The sequence below is a fragment of the Clarias gariepinus genome, chromosome 12, assembly GCF_024256425.1.
Source record: "Clarias gariepinus isolate MV-2021 ecotype Netherlands chromosome 12, CGAR_prim_01v2, whole genome shotgun sequence".
Taxonomy (NCBI): domain Eukaryota; kingdom Metazoa; phylum Chordata; class Actinopteri; order Siluriformes; family Clariidae; genus Clarias; species Clarias gariepinus.
The window spans coordinates 16,494,996-16,512,678 of NC_071111.1; the positions used below are offsets into that span (position 1 = coordinate 16,494,996).

The 17,683-nt window shown below is 37.8% G+C and overlaps 1 protein-coding gene across 2 annotated transcripts; it reads right to left on the reverse strand.

The window, feature by feature from the left end:
* Positions 1–332: 332 nt before the first annotated feature.
* On the reverse strand, positions 333–17,622 carry trim24 (tripartite motif containing 24). Of its 2 annotated transcripts, none has more exons than XM_053508127.1 (18): positions 16,861–17,622; positions 14,967–15,085; positions 12,189–12,336; positions 10,581–10,713; positions 10,375–10,491; positions 10,144–10,258; positions 8,996–9,142; positions 8,773–8,887; positions 6,590–6,978; positions 6,215–6,349; positions 6,008–6,128; positions 5,841–5,898; positions 5,617–5,752; positions 5,278–5,516; positions 3,288–3,420; positions 3,097–3,171; positions 2,746–2,901; positions 333–1,752 (listed from the first exon to the last, which is right to left on the reverse strand). In XM_053508127.1, the coding sequence occupies exons 1-18, from the start codon at positions 17,135–17,137 to the stop codon at positions 1,342–1,344; spliced, it is 3,024 nt and encodes a 1,007-aa protein (XP_053364102.1). In that variant the 5' UTR covers positions 17,138–17,622; the 3' UTR covers positions 333–1,341. The 2 variants fall into 2 exon arrangements, with proteins under 2 accessions (XP_053364102.1, XP_053364101.1); XM_053508126.1 differs by having other exon boundaries at positions 14,967–15,088.
* Between the last annotated feature and the right edge of the window lie 61 nt (positions 17,623–17,683).

Consider the following 17,683-nt stretch of genomic DNA (forward strand, 5'->3'; position numbering starts at 1 on the left):
AAGGTTGGGGGTTCAAGCCCATGATCATTTTTTTTTCCCCCATCTTTACTAGAGTCACTTTGGAACTAAAGCAGCCAAAATGTCAGTGAACTGGACGAGCCTTTGTTAAAGTATGTTAATCCATAGGACTGCTCTTTTTAGCCTAACAGTAAGAAGATGATAAAGGTAAATAATTGTAAACGCACAAATAATTACAGTCCTTAACCCTTAAATCCCGAAGATAAACCACTTTGAAAACGCTGAGTTTCAAGCAATAAAAGTAACAGTTAATTTATTGCTTTAAATTTTAATAAAATACTGAAACAGTGGTTGATAAGAAATAACAAAAGCTGCTTGGTCAAACAACTTTATAGGAACACGGACTGCAAATGGAGTGAACATATGGTGGATTTACTGGTGTTCTAAAGTTCACAGCTTTAGTTACCAATATACCCACTGCACTATTTTTTTCATGAGTGGGATAAAACCAGAGCACCCAAAGGAAACCCACACATACACATGGAGAGCATAAACAGAAACTATAACTCCAGCTGTAAGGCAACAACACTGCCTGCTGTAACACTGATGCAGACAAACTATTTTGTTTGAACAATTAATTTAAATCCTTAAAACTGGACTGCTTATTTGAGCCAGAAATGCCTTTAAAAAAATTCCTATTACAAATATCCTTCCAAGAACCATAAATAGTTTCTACCCATGACAGGAAAGCAATGAAGACAAACAGTTTTAAAATCACTGTACACTATAATTATTAAGATCATTTTAAAGCATTTCTCATCATGTTTTTTTGGCATATTGTTCATATTGTTGATATTGGGTGCATCCCACAGTTTGATTGACCTCTCATGTAAGGGATAAAGATCATGGGTCATTTGTACATAAAGAAATGTAAAACGATGAATAAATTATTATACTCCACATTTGGGATTTTGAACACCACCACAACGAAAAAACTGAACAGTTTTGCCAATTTATTTCTAAGCATGCTCATCTCTGGAGCACCAAATTAAACTTGGGAATAAGACAAATAAATATACACAAAGCAAATCACATCATTCATGATTAGAAGGATCCTATTAGAAGTACAGATGATATATGCAATTTTGCATTTGTCAAATTAATGCATTTTCTCAACAAAAAAATCTCACTTATTTTTACAACTGCATTTATTGTGCCTATTTTACATACCCTAATGAGCTGTATTGCTCTTTTTAACCATGATTTTGTATGCAATATTCTTATTATTGCAGTAGTATCACACCATGAGGTGTCCATAAAAAGGGAGAAAAACAAAAAAAGAAAGAGAGAGGGGGCAGGTTTTCATATGATGCTTTTGTCTGATCAACCGTTCTGGTCTTTACTGCTGTCTTGCTTGGGTGTATTTTCAGGATTACAGCTTTCCTCCGTTTTTTCTGTGCCCTCAGCTTTTTCTAAAGCTTCTTCCAACTGAGGTTCCTCCTTTGGAGGACTTTTATTAGGAGGTTCCGCATCCCCCTTTGCTCCAGGGGCTTCTGGTGAGTATGTTTTTGGTGACTGTGTTGCTGCTTCTGCTGTATCGGTCGGTGATGCAGCAGCTGATGCAGATGCAGCAGCTGATGCAGATGCAGGTGCAGGTGCAGGTACAGGTTCTGGTTCTGGAGAAGTTTCTTCTGCCTTTACATCTGGCAAGGTCCGATCTGGATACAAGAGTTTAAGCTGCTCCTCAAAATAACTCTCCAGATTAGCTCCAACATTGGACATCTCTGTGTCCTCCTAAAATGATGTTTATAGCACAGCGTTAATGTTAAAGTTCAGTGTGATGTTATACAATTATGCAAATACAATTATGTACACAATCTGATTATAATATATTCTGGTGAAATAGTACATTCGTTAAGGGTGTGTTCACACTTGTAGTTTGGTTCTCTTGTTTCGCTTAGCGTTCAGCCTGGAATTTTTAACATTAGACACAACGGATTGTGGATTGTACATGTTGGTGGTTTTACTAGTTGAAAACTCATGAGTTTATCAAATGCAACGTGATGCAAAAACAGAACATTTCAACAAAAACAGGACATTTCATAAATCCATTCAACTGTTGATCATTTTCGCAAACACTTGTCATTGAATACATTCCCGCATTCGTTCCTGTGCTCTTGTCTGTAGTAAAAGTCCTTGGATGCTCATTAAATTTAAAATTCAATTTGGTGGTGTTTTATTTATTAATGACGTTAGGTGTTTAATTAATTTCTTTTTCTTTTTTTTAAAACCCTTCCATTACCTTGCTAAATAACATGCATCACATAGCTTGGACTTTTTCCTCACTCCCTGCCGATCCAAGCACTGCTTTCATTACATCGGATGTCACAGATACAGAGTCAACTTGTGATCTTGGTTCTCTTGGTGTGCACCGAGGTTTGGATGGCAGCGTTCACATTTGTTAAAGTAAACCGCAAGTAAACAGAGCAACCACTCCAAAGTTTGTTTTAATCGAACCAAACATGCCTAGTGTCAACACATTTTACAATTAAATTACAATTCAATCACAATTTTTAAAAAAACAGTCTGAATCTATAATGTTTTTTTTTTTTCAATGAAAATAAGCCTGCATAAGTCAGATTGTAACATATTTAGATTTTTCAAAAATATTACAGAACCAATTATTTTCTCCAACCCATATATATATATATATATATATATATATATATATATATATATATATATATACACAATTTTTTCCTTAAAAGAATAGAGACATCATCATACCTTGTGAAAAGTGGCACAGTTTTTGAAAATAAGCCGCATGTCTGCTACAAACTCCTCTGTGCTTTTGTAGCTGGGACTCTCCTTGCCCTCCAGTTTGCTCCTTACTTTAGACAGGTCCATTGGGGTTTTTATAATCTCGTTGTATTCTGGCATGGACTGAATAACAGACATTTTGCTCATTACCCAACACTTCTCATACAATTATCAGTTGGTTAGTATAACTAAATGATTAAAAACTATAAAGCTTAGAGCCTGGCTGTTATTTTCTTATTTGAAAACTCTGTTAGCCATAAAAGTGACAGAGCCTCCTCTGTGTGTACGTCATGTCTTTGGGAGTATGAGTAAACTTACAGATGGTGTAACAGGCTCCTGGAAATCAGTGCTGAGTTCATTGCAGTAGATGCGGAGTAACAGTCTCTCACATTTCTGTATGAAGAATAAATGCAAATGCAGTGAAAGAAGAGACCACAGAATATTTCAGCTCTTCTTGAATCTAATACACAGTCTACAGTTACAAATGAATATAAAATAATAGACCATACTCGTCTATCCACAGGTGTGAAGGTTACTGAATCAGGATCTGGCTTGACGTTTCTTGACTCCCCACCGCCATCAGTGTCATACTCCATTTCGGGGGAGTTAAGGTCACGGCAGAACGTGCAATACCATTCACCACTGTAGACAAAAACAAAAACAGGCACGCGATGAACTATACTATCCAAGTCTTATAGAATTCTAAACAAGACAAGTTCTGTTTTTTTAAGGCTAAAAAATTAAAACCCTACGACCTTAAATGTGTGAGTTATTACAAAGTGTTTGGAACTTTCGTCATATACAATGATTATTGTGAAATTTTAAACGTGATTAACTCTCATGCTGTGTTCGGGTCAAATCCGACCGATTTACAAGTTTAGTCTAAAAAAATGCAGTAAAATCCATTTCTCATGAGGTTCAATGACCTTGTTTGCACATGCCATTTTAACACACAAAATACATTATATTATTACATATTTTTGTAAAAATTATGTAAAAAAAAAGTGTTTTATAGAACTTTTATACACTCATCATGCAAGACTACAATTAGTGTATAAAACAGAGTTCAAGCACATTTCTACACTCCTTCCCACACCTAAACATGCAGCCGTCTTTAAGCAGACACACAGACTAACACACACTTCTAATGCCCCCTTTTTGGTTTCCATGGCAACCGGCACAAGAACCTATAGAAAACATAATTTTTACGACACCTGTTGAAAAACGAAATTGCAACATTGTTTTAATTATACAACTTTCCTGCAGCTCTGGTAAGCTTTTTTGATGCCTTACTCAAGGTTCAGTTTTTGGCAGCACGATATAAAAAAATTTACCATAAATTGTCTAGGCTGGTTAGACCTCCATCCTGACATAATTAGGGTCTGCTGAGAAATGCCCACCACAGACACATTTGGAGAAATCGAAATTATTGGCTGGGAATTTAATATAGCTAACTGATATGTCCTAATATCACTTTTTGTCAGACCATTTGGGTACAATGGTGGCTCAGCCCCAGCACCCCAAAGTCACCACTGTTGAGTCCTTAGGCAAAGACCATAACCCTATCTGATCCGGGGATTTTTTTTTCACTTGTACCTGATACCAGAACCCGGCGTGGTCGTAGAGAAACAAACCAAAAAAAAGGATCACTATATAACTAAAATAATTTAGTCCCCATTTCTAATAACAAAATTTAAAGGAAATATTTTTTTTTTTAAACTGGCTTTGGCTGCATGAGTGACATGACACGTGCTTAACATGCTTGAGTCCGCACAAGTGTGCAAATGAGCCCATTTTTCACTCGTGATGTGGTTATCTTTTCTAAGCTAATGTTTATAACACCATTGTGTTTATTAAATTAAATAAATTGTTCTATTTCACGCTCACTTTTGCCACCCTGGTTACAGAACACAGCTCTGGAACTGGATGGAAAGCAAGCGAGATGATGAACACTATACACTGTTAAGCTCAGCTAGCAATGCAGACCAACTAAAAAGAAGGGCATCTCAGTGTGCAATTAATTCTTGGTACAGAGCAGTGATGCAAATTTTAGGTAACAGACCACATGTCAGACAACCTGATGTCAAGTGAGCTGGGCGAGGAAACCAGTTTGAAATAAGTTGTAAAAAAAAAAAAAAAAAAAGAGTAGAAAAAAAAAACTCAATTAAAACTTGTAAAAGTCCACATTTTAAAGACTGCATTAGTGTTTCTGGTAACACTTTATTGGGGAAAATAATCTTTCAGCTTGCTGAGTTTCTAGAGTTTACTGCTCCATTTTGCCTCCTAGTGGTGTAACTGATAGTAGCTCTGTGTTTTAAACTTTCAATTGATGTACACTGACTTCAATACAAAAAAAAAAAAAAAAAAAATTCTAAACTGTATAATCATAGAGGAACGGATCATTTTGTGGGATGGATTATCATCACAATAGTCCAAGTCCATGGTCTCTTTGTTTTACAGCCCTGACTTTCATTCATGGGAAAAATCTAGCCTGCTTACCTTGGTGATGCATTAAGAGTGGGAATATGGCAGCTGAGATGGAAGACTTTGGGACATTTGTCACAGCAAAGCAGCTCTCCTCCATTCTGGCACACAGCACACCAGTCCTCATTGGGGTCCTCCTCGGGTTCTGGGCTTTTCTCTGTCTGCTGTTCTCCTGTGGGAGATGATTCTTGCTGTTGCGTCTGAGACTGCACGCCTGTGCTATCAGGAAGACTAGCTTTGGTAGTGGTCTGGACCTGACACACAGAAATGTATGGTGCGTCATGCAACTTGTTTGATCCATTAGACCCAATAATGCATTGTATAACAGCTGCCAAATACTACATAGATACTTACAAACCGAACTTCGTCATCATCCTCAGGTTCATCCTTGATGACAATGACAGGCCCCGGAGAGGACTTTCTCCTTCTCTTAGACATAAGGCTTGATGGCCCACTTGCTGGAGGCTCTGTACGCTTCCAGGGACCAGCACTACAATTGGTGACAAAGAATGCAAGAATATAAGGCACTGAGCAAGCACTGAGGCAGTTATAAATTGCGTAAGAAAGGCAGACAGTACCCTGTCCTTGCTTCTGATGAGGTAGGAGCAGACATAGGAGAAATCTGTCTTACTGGGGCTAGGGACAAAATAGAAAATGTACGTGTTATTAAGGTAAAATATATAGATCTTTGTCATTCTAGCTTGTTTCAAGGTTTCTATTTCCAGATTTTTGTCATCATACTTACCAGTTTTGTCTGCCATAGTAGGGGGCAGAGTGTGAACAAAACTAGCTCTAGGGGCAGACACCGACAAGGAAACTTGGGTTGGGTCACTTCTCCTGAGGTATGTGGCTTCCATCATGTTTCTCTGCAAAAGGAAGCATTGCAAAGTGAACTTCCTTCTAACCAAGACACATAACCACAACAACGTAAAACTCTTTGAATCCAATCAACCTGCATGTAAGAGGCCTGAGATGTAATCGGACCAGAATTTGGGAAAGTTGCATTCTGGGAATAGCGAGAGGGTCCTTGCAGCACTTCCATAGGTTTGGGAGGAAAGTTGGAACTGTTTATGAGACCTCTCAAGGTCTGAAAAAGATATGCATGGTTTAACATAGCACTACAGCTTTTGTGAATTTGAGTATACAGTAGAAAAGCAAATATATATTATATATATATAGATAGATAGATAGATAGATATATAGATATAGATATTAAATTTTAATATTTTAAATATAAATATATAAAATATATTTTAATATATTAAAATTTAATATATTTTTTTATATTTATTAAATTTTAAGTATTGGCACTTTGTTACACCTTTACCTGTTGTGGAATGCCTGGGTTCTGGATCAGAGTCGGGGGACTTCTTGTATTAATGTGTGGACTGCCATACCTCCAAGCCTGCTGGGGCATGCCGGTCAAATTTTGCGATGGCGATCCCCCCTGCATTGGTCGAGTGGGTGGTGGCTGCCCTGGTGGGCGCATCCCCCATGACCAGTGATTAGGAGAAACGTGTCGATTTGGCTGCTGAGCAAGTTTCTCCACCTGCATTTGTAGCTGGGCCAGCGTGCTCTGTCTGTGCTGCTGAGCCTGAGATCCTGTGAGGGCCATGGGGGGTCCTTCACCTCTAGGGCCAGGGTTCATCTGCGGGAAAGGAAATGTCTGAGGTCCACTTGGCTGCCGAGTTGAAGATTTCTCTACCACCAGGGAACCTAAAGGAAAAATAGTAAACCAACTCCAAATGATGTGTTGCTGCATTTAGGATTTACACTAGTAATATACTAATGGATTTGACAAAATTTGCACAAATACACTGATCAGCTAATATACTTAAATATATTTTAACAGTGGAATTTCTAAGAATCAATAGTATTAAACATGTTCTTCACATTTTTATTACTGACACATAAGAAAAATATAAAATAAACAGGAACACAAAATACTCAGCAATTATAAAGTACCACACAATTTTGAACACACCTCTAATTCCATGTTTTTACCTGATTTTTATATATATTTCTACATTGCAAAACAATGCTGAAGGCATCTAAAATATGCAATAATCTTCCTTTAATAACCCTTTGATATTGAGATGTGTCTGCTCCTTATGCTCTGTTAAGCCCTCATAACAGCTCCAATCTGAGGTGCTGCAAATAGCTGATTTTTAAGGCTCTAAATAAGCAGCAGAGGTAAGTTTTGGTCTCGCGTTTCTTGGGATGGTCTTCATGAGAGCCAGTTTCATCATGATGCTTGATGGGTTTTGCAAATGCACTTGTCAATACTGTCCTTGCAAGAACCATTCCAGTACAGACCTTCACATCTTAAAATAAACTGACAGTTGTTGTTACTTAACTACCTAATGTTGTGTTATGACAATCATAAAAAAAATCCAGAATTGTTCTGGAATGTAGAAAATGAAACCAAGTTAATGTCCAAACTGTTGACTAGTACTGTAAAAATGCATACATATTAGTCAAGACTACTAGTCCTAATACTGATACACTTGCCATATAATTTGTTTTATGGTATTTAAAACAAAGCTGTTATTTCTTTTAGAGGCATTGCTGCTCCTTAATAAGTGTCTTCTGCATGTGTGTGTGTGTGGGTGTTTTTGGTTTTTTTTTACATTTAACCGGAGACCAAAGTCCTGCGTTCTATTGGCTCATAAAACTTGAGCTTGCGCACACAGGTCAAAGTTCACCCATATAAAGTTGGCACAAACCGAAATCTACTAATGAGGTTTTCACAACCCACATTCTTTTATCTTTGCACTTGGCTTTTCCACTAAGCAGATGGTATTTTACTTTTAGACTGACATCCACTGGCTGAAAAAGCTGAAAAATATAGCATTCCCACCTTCTGCCAACTGAATCTTTTTCATTCTACTTGTTCAGTTCTCAACTTCCAAGACATTTCTAAAATATTTCCTTTGACAGGCAAGTCAAAGGAGGGCCAGGGGTAGCTCAGTGGTTAAGGCATTGGACTACGGTTCGGAAGATCCCAGGTTCAAACCCCACAACCACCAAGTTGCCACTGTTGGGCCCTTGAGCAAGGCCCTTAACCCTCAACTGCTCAGATGTGTAATGAGAGAAAAATGTTAGTCGCTCTGGATAACAGCGTCTGCCAAATGCCTATGTAAAGTGACAGGTCTTTTCCTGAGCTCCATCTCTACAACTTTTCCAGAAGGCAGGTCCCCTTACTCTCAGGCTTAGTTCTTCAACACCACCTGATTGCTTATATTTAAACACTGACGGTTGCGTACAAAGCCAAGAATGGACCTGGGCCTGATCACCTTTAGGCACTTATCACCCCCTGCATTCCATTCAACTCTTTAACACAGCTATATTGCTGTGCAACGGGGAAAAAAATTGATAGACATGACAAAGAGCACGGCCACTCTTCTCCCTCAGACAGCAAGGATGACCGATCTCTTTGGCAACATCCCAGGATACAATGCCCAAAAAACTGCATCAACCACTTACTAGGATTACTGATTTCAGTCTTACCAAGATCAACATTTGAAGCCCAAAATGCAGCTCGGCACTGGAAGCGAACTGAACTCTGAGGAACATAGGAGGTATTGCACTTTGCTCTGAGAAGATACTGGATTTGATACAAAATCTGAATATGGAAAAAAAAAAGGGGGAAAAAATGCATTTTTCCATCAGTAAACTCATTATGAGAAAATACACACGAGATTCATGTCTGACTTAGTTGAAAGACTCTTACCAGCCGTTTACAGTACAGGAGTGCTGTGCCACTGTTACTGGCTGTTGCCCATTTTGTGAAGTTAATCACATGATCGAGATGCTTGGTAAGGGAGGAGACGTCCTCCTGCTGTTTCTTTAGCACCATTTCATGGTCTTTTGTCAACGCCTAAATGGACACAATTACATGTTACATTATAGTAACTCCTCTTAAATGAATACATCAATTGTTTTAACCCAGCATCTGTAACTTTAAATAAATTCTCTGTTTAATAATAAATCTGCATAACACAGTGGTGTTAAGACAAAAGTAAAATTCAGTTAAAGTTTTAAATAACTCAATTCTGTTAAAATAATTTAAATAATATTATTATTAAGTTATTTTATGCAATGAAATATTATATATATACACACATATATACATACATATATATATGTAAAAAATATATACCATCAATATTTAGTATTAAGTCCTTTATTCTTTAAAAACCTGCTGTATACAGGTTTTGATTGCTTCCTGAAAATCATGTACATAAGACATTTATTTGACTGCTACTGCCTTCTTCACTACTGTCCCACAGTGTTCTATTGGTATTACTGTAGGACTGAACTCTTCAGAAAGATTTGCTTAAACTAATTACTGAACCTGTTATCTGCACAGAAAGAACTAAAATGCATGGCATATTTTATTATATATTATATATATTGCCTACCACTGTACATGGCGTCAGGGATGGGACTACTGGAATCTTTTTTTGGTTATGCATCACCAAACTATTCCATTTCTGGTTGATTGCACATAAATACCACAATCTGTCAAGCTGAATTACATGTGGAATAACTATTTTTTTTCTCAGGGAGAACTGGATAAAACTACACAAGAATGGCTTTGGACCTTTTTTTCCCCTCACACACACACACCCGCACACACAAACGGAAACACTACTTAAGGTTAATTTGTTTTATTTTTACTTTTAATTTTTATTTTTTTTAATGAATATTTTTGGATTGTGAAAAAATTATACAAGTGTCGGAAATTGACTTCGATACAAGCGAATTCTGCAATCCAAGGTACAGTATATCACATATACATTATAAACTGTGTATATAGATTAGGTTGAAAAGTGCTGGTGTTTTACATAAATTGCTTAAATAAAAAGTAGCTAGTACCTCGAGCTGGTTGATTAGGATCTTTCCTTTTCTGTTAATTTCCATAATTAGATTGCAGATGGCCTTTTTAATCTCATTGGTGACAGTCTTGCGGTTTTCATCCACTTGCTGAAGACTGTAGAAGACAACACATAATAAGCATGACTCTTTCATATGTCGGAGCTTACAAGAAAAAAAAAAAACATTGTAGGTCATTTCAATGCTTGGAGATGCATTTTGCATGTACTTAACCCATTATTTATTGTGTCAGACACCTCCCCAATGGCCTTTCGTTTTTCCTGAAGCTGGCCCGTCATCTTCTCTAGGTGTTCCCTGTGGTTTCTATACGCATCCTCCAGAAACTGGTAACTGCAAGGTGAAGCAGATCAACAAAGTCAGGTTTAAAGAGCACTTTTTAAAGATGTAACTGAAGTAACAATAAATAACAAAATAATTACTTATGGTCCTTGTGCTTGAGTAACTGACAGTCTCTGCATGTGAGACGATCACAAGTTTCACAAAACAGCTTTAGTGGTTCTTGCTTGTGGACATCACAGAAAACTGGTTTCTGAGTAGAAGCACCCATTGCTTCTGTTAATACAAAACAATTATGTTTCAATCGCAGTGGGAACAAATAGTAATTAATATCTTAATTAGAAAATGTGTGTGAAAGTCTGGGAAAACCTGTTAAGATGTTTCTGTGGCACTTTAACAGCTCAAATTTAGGTAAGAATTAACAGATCACCAGAACTGCATGGGAATGTCATTTTAGTTTTAATCTTTCTTAGGCTGCCAAGCAGAACTTTTTGGCAGCTCCAACAAATAATGAAAATAACATTAGAACATGTACAAGAGTTCTCACTTTATCATAAACTGTGTCCACCAGAACAAACTTAATAAACATATATTTTTTAACCTCTAGCTTATTTTTAAATTATATATGTTAACATTGCAACACTAAATAAAACAGCCAAACTAACTGCGACAGGTTCCCTCGGGTTAGATGTTCAAGTTTTATATGCTGAAATGTCTGTGTTTTGGCAGACAGAGAAGACACTGCAGTAGGAAGCTGTTCTTTTGCACTGTGTGTAAGCGAAACATGCTATATATATGATGCCAGGGGTGTTCATCCTGTTTCTGTTTGCTTTCATTCTCTGTCAACCACGGCTGAAGATTTTCTTTCCCGCTATGCAGCCAGTTTGTGTGTGGTCATGTGACCACATGTAGTAAATGTTATTGCGCCTGTCCTGTGATTATTGTTGCTACGTCTGATTGGTAAAACACAAAGAACATCTAATGTGTAGAATAAATGGTAAGAAAAGTAACGAGTCGAATGTAGTCGAATGTAGCAGAGTAAGAGAAGTGTTTCTACTTCTCATAGAAGTGCATTTCTTTCATGTAACTTTTACATTTTACATGTCCTTTTCATTCACATGCATGTATTCTTTCTTGCTGCGGGCTAACCTTTATTCAAATTTAAGCACTATACAAGAACTATAATAAAATAATAGACTAGAATAAAAACTTTTGGTAACAACTAGGGATGCACCGAAATGAAAATTCTGGGCCGAAAACGAAACCGAAATTTTTGGATGCACTTGGCCGAAAACCGATACCGAAACCGAAAATGGCTTCATTAAAAAACATGTTTAAAATATTTTCTTTTTGTTTGTATTAAAAAAACTACAAATTAATTAAAATTATTGCAACTTTGCTGTCCTCATCTGAAACTTTGAAGTGCTTCCAAACCGCCGACATACTCCGTGTTTGATGCGTAATCACAGCGCGAACGAGACGGGAGGATGGGAGAGGCGTGGCGACAATTTCGGCTTTTATTTTTGGCGCTTTCTTACGGTTCAGCCGAAACCGATAATGCTATTTCGGCCGAAAATTTTCGCCGGCAGAAATTTCGGTGCATCCCTAGTAACAACCCTTCAGGTGGCATCAAACAAAGCCCACATTATGATGTCTTAATTCTGGAATGTAGAATATTAACTTCTTAAAGCTATTATTTTATGATTTTCATGTATTGAAGACTGAAGGCATACTTAAGACGACTCAGTTACCTGATGACATCTCCTCCATTTGCCTGATTGTGTGATCTCTGGTGAACTTTACACGCTGATGAGCTTCAATGCAGGTGACACACAGGAATTCCACACACTCCACACAGAAACCAGTTGCCTCAGTGTTGTCATCGCAGCTCATACACAGCTGAAGATAAGAAGAGGACAAATGCAAAATTAGTAGGTAATGCGACCATATAGGCCGTCACAGAGCTGCATTACTGGTTGTTCTGTAGAATAAAAGTCAGCTCTGAAGTACAAGAGCTTCAGGTTTGATGTAAATGTAAATTTGTATAAATTTAGATTTCATTGAGCAATATAAATAAATATAAGTTTCGGACCACTTTTCTGCAGCACCACATTTTAACCTTATCAGAAAGTTGTACAGTACACTTGTTTTGGTGAGCCAAGATCTTTCCCATTGCCAGAAGTTGAAGTTTATGATGTATAAAGTCTTTACAGATATGCAATCCTATACATTAACAGGACACCCTATAGAAAATATTGATTGCATTATTGCTGTAAAATTGGTCTCTCACTTGATTCTTTATCTCAGAATATTTGTTTACTTTTCCCTCAGACAAAAGATTTAACATTCATGAAAGCTCAAAAAGGTTAGGAGTTTTAAATCTAATTAGATTAACAAACTTTGGCAAAAAAATAAATAATAATAATTTAAAAGCTTAGAGCTCCCTCAAAATGCATGCTAATCCCCCCAGCTGAAATACCGCAGAGACCATGCTTTTTTTTTTCATGGGGAAAAAGAATATTCTTGTTTGTACACTTATGACCCAGCTGAATGCCTAAAAATAACTAAAGTGTACATTTTGCACAATGTAATCCTTTTAAAGGTGGCTTAATAAGCATTACTGGAAAAGCGTTACACTTTACATGCTTCATGTCCTCCCATTATTATGTCACACCTAAAATAATGAAGAAATCATAAGGGAGACTTTCCCACAGAGCCTTCCAACTATGAAACACCCTTCAAATTACAGTTCAGACATGACATTTACATGTGCCCTGTTTAGACAAGCCTTTGTTAATGTAGCTCTCTTAGATTAAAAGAGATGGATACTTTTTTTTATCTTACTGATGTTTGTTTAAAAAATTTATTAATATTCTGCATGCCATTATGTTTAGATTTATACAATCATATTTAAAAAGTAGGCAAGATCGTAGCAGATCTCAGTATTATGCAAATACAGCCTCAGACCAACAACATATTTTTTCACTGTGCTATTATTTAACAAACTCAAAGCCAGAAAAAATAAAACATGTGGGCAATACTAAGGACCCCCCATAATACAATAGCTTGTAGATCCACCTTTAGCAGCAACAGCTAATGATTTTCTTGATGTCTCTCACATCGTTGTGGAGGAATATTGTCCCCATTTTTCTTTACAACATTGCTTCAGTTTATTGAGGTATTTACGCGTTCACTTATATCTCTTAAGGTCCTGCGATGGCATTTCAATTGGGCTCAAGTCTGGACTTTGACTAGGCAATTCCAAAACCTTGATTCTTTTATTTTTCAACAATTCTGATGAAGATTTACTGGTGTGCTTCGAATCATTATCCTCTTGCAAATAAACTTTAGCTGTCAGACAGATGGCCTCACATTTGTCTCTGGAATACTCTGGTATACAGAGGAGCACATGGTCAACTTAGTGACTGCAAGGTGCCCAGTACCGATGTGCTTGACAGGGTGTATGAGGTGACACTGGGCCTTAAGGGTCCACTGGCCAACTCCACTATGGTCTCATCTGTCCATAGGACATCGTTCCAGACGTCTTGTGCTATGTTCAGATGCTGTTTTGCGAACCTTAGTCGTGCTTCCTTCGCCAGGCTTTCTCCTGGCAACCTTTTCAAACAAACCATACTTATTTAGACTTCTTCTGTTTGTGCTCTTACACCTTAACAAGCTAAGTGAGGCCTTATGAGTCTGAGATGTAACCTTTGTGTTGTTTTTTTTCTTTGTATAAGCATCCCATGACCTGACCTTGTGATGAATGTGCTGGGAAGTCCACTCTTTGGAAGACTGGTGACTATCTTGAATGCCTTGTGAATAATCTCTCACACTGTAGGATGATGAACTCCCTTTTAACCCTTTCCAGAATTATGTGCAGCAACAATTGCTTAGACCGTTGTGACCATTGTTTATATCTTTCCCTTTTGGCATTGTGTTATTACACTTGAATGTTCCAGACCGGCACATTCAACTTTAGAGCAGGCTGAACACCTGCTGACGATCAATTAATCAAGGGCAAATGATTAGCAGCATTTAGGCTAACCAGCCTCAAAAACCACCAATTTACAGGTTCTTTCAACCAGCACAATTACATAACTAGGAAATGCTAACTACACAATTGTTCATTGTTCTTAGATATACACTAAGTACCTAACAAATATTTACTGTTAGTTGCATGAGAGAATAAACTTAGGCTTGCACATTTATTTAGATAAAAAAAAAAAAAAAAAACTGCATGGGTTATGACTTTAAGGGTGTGAGGGATTATCATTCCAGGGTGGAGCATAAAAACCATAAAGAGACATAATAATGAATGAAATGAAATTATGAAACATCTTGTTGCTTCCACTGAAGAGCCTTTCAACACACAAACTGATGTCTGACCTTACAACCTCACAGTCTAACAACCGAATCTCGACTCTACCACACAACTGTAGAATAGACAATAGAATATGACATCATCCTTTACAAGCTCTGATATTTTTAACAACCATTTTCTAACCTCAATAATAATAGTGTTTCAATACCTGACTGGTCTTCTCGACGGTGCTGCTTGGCACCTCCATAGTGTCCTTGGCAAAGAAGTTATCCAAGACCTCGACTTCCATGCACTCTTGATGACAAACTGGGCATCGGATCACGTTCCCTGCTGAATGCAAACAGATAACATTAGTCTCTTACTACAATATGGAAAACAAATACGATGATATCTTGGCTAACAGCTTAGTGGTTTCTCTGGTCAGATGTCCACAATCGCCTATAAGGGTATATTCTATTTTGTGCAAGTAGGTTGGCAGACACATAAATGAAGGTGTACATGATACCTGCACATCCTCTCAGATTTAAATTAAATTACACTCTATGACTTCAGTAGTCTTTTCAGCAGATTATTACTGGTCTTACTTTTTTTTTTATATCCTATTACACCTTTTGGAATCTATAACAGACATCAGATAATAATTAAAGAAAAATAGCAAAATGAGCATGTGTGCAGAAATTAGACTCCATAGAAACAAATTATTATTTGACGTAGGCTTCAGACCATGATTTTTTTTTTTTTATGAGCACTTTTAGTTTCATGTTGCCACAGACTGCATTGGTTAAGCTTATGGGGCCGTCACATGATGAACAAATGACTTGGGAAACACTAAGACTCATTGACATTTAGGCATTTGGCAGAGGATCTTATCCAGAGCGACTTGGAAAAAATTGCTTTGAAGTCATCACTGGATAGATACTTGCAATGAGTTACAAGGTTACTAACTAAGTGCCATCAGTCAAACACAACTGGGACGAGGGTTTTTTTTTTGTTGGGGGGGGGGGGGGTATTACTTCAAAGACTCTAGACTTATATAAGATATTCCGCATGGGCAACTGAATGAATCATTCCCCATGACGACTTGTTTTTCCTCAGTTACACTTTAAACTTATTCAAAATGAACAAATCATTCAAAAATGACTCATCACTAGTATGCATGCAACCATATACTCAGGGGAAAGATGGCTCATGTGGGTAAGCCTCTTGGTTGTTGATTAAAGAATCTAAGGATCCATGTTTGATCCCGCAGCCGATAAGAAAGTTTTTACTCTCTCATTTGCTCACTTCCTATACCACTTATCTTGTACAAGGACACAGGAGGCCTGAAGCCCATGGGGTGCCAATCCACTGCAGGGCAAAAGCACCCACACTATTACTATTTATTGTTATTATTAGTAAAATACCAGCGTGGCTCAGTGGTAGCTTCCTCGACTGCGGAAGGCCCGAGTTCAATTCCCAACCAGTGCCCAAACCCCAGCCACTGGGAGCAGTGTGGGTGCCAAAATCGGATAAAATAGAGCAACCACGGCTATGATGCTTATCTGAAAGCCATCAATAGAAGGAGGGCATGAAATCAGCCAAAACAAGCAGATCAACTACAAGTAGAGGCAGGAGTGAGAGGAAGGGAAAAAAAAAACCCACTGATTTTTTTTTCTGGCAGAACCAGATTTTTGGAGGATTTTATCATACAGTGTTTAGTCTTCTGGCTGCTCCCTTCAGCAGGTTGCCACATTGGACTATCTGCTCTGCACACAGTTTGGCACAGGTTTTATGCCGGATGCCTTACCTGACACACCCCTCCCATTTTATCTAAGCTTGGAATCTGCACCACATCTAAAGAATCTAACCTGACATTCTCAGAACCTTGTTTTCAGCTGTGTCTGGTCACAGTGCCATTTATGCCAAAAATCTAAGAGAATTGTTTATTGACATGGATTTTTGTCTATGACCAAAAGAATCATGCAGAGTATAGACAGCTTTAACAGACTAGGTGAAATTACATAAACCTGATCATGACAATAAAATAAATAAATAAATCCATCATCAGGATAATGGGTAAAGCAGAGAGAAACTCTAAACATGATGATAAGAGGTGGCTTTACCTTGTCCCTCAGAGGGCATTTGGTGGTTGTTGCCCTGCTCTGTGTACGCCATGCTCCTCGATGGAGAAGGAAGGCATCTTTTGCAGAAGGAGTGCAGGCAGGGCAGCAGTTTGGGCTCCCTGCTGTGGAAGCTGAGCTTACACAGGGGACAGATGTCCAGCAGGCCCAGACTGCCTTCCTCTTTCGGCTTGGCCTCTTGGATCGGCTTGCTCTCCGCCTCGTTTTCCACGATGATCACGATATCATCCGATTCGATCGTCTCTCCGTTTTCCTCCATTGTCTCAAAGCAGAAAGTGTGTCTGGATATCACAACTTGTTAATAATAACAATAAGGATGACGAACAATAAAAATCCTGATTTGAGTCGCCTTCAGCATACGCATGCTTGTAGCATCATGGAAGCTTTCATGAAGGTTTAGATATAAAAACCGTCAGACATCACGTTACCTACGGCTTTAAAAATTCTGGTCCGTGTAAACGAGCAACGTTATCATAGCTAAGTATTAACTTTTACTAAACGTAAAAAAAAAAAAATAGCCACCTCTGGCTGACATCGAGCTAGCAAGCCAAACGTTAATTAGTAAAATATACAAATATCCAGGAGGAATTCGTTTCAGGAAAAACACACATTAAATACACTAAATGTATATACTATTACTGAATAATAAGGTTCAATGTTTACAAACACTACACCTAGCCCAATGCTTTTGTCTACATCTAAGTAGCTAAGAGATTCTGTTAATCGCTGCTCGCTAGCTAACAAACAGACAACAGACGGACGTTATTTCAAATCCAGAGCTGTGCTTCCTAACTACCTGCACTTC

What these genes read in the sequence shown, in the direction of transcription:
- trim24 (XM_053508126.1), bottom strand. Translation starts at nt 17,137, where the DNA reads ATGGAGGAAAACGGAGAGACGATCGAATCGGATGATATCGTGATCATC. An exon ending in ACCCAGGCATTCCACAACAG is followed by an intron (nt 6,350 to 6,589) that starts GTAAAGGTGTAA and finishes TATCTTTTTCAG; the next exon opens with ACCTTGAGAGGTCTCATAAA. An exon ending in CTCAGGCCTCTTACATGCAG is followed by an intron (nt 6,129 to 6,214) that starts GTTGATTGGATT and finishes TTCCTTTTGCAG; the next exon opens with AGAAACATGATGGAAGCCAC.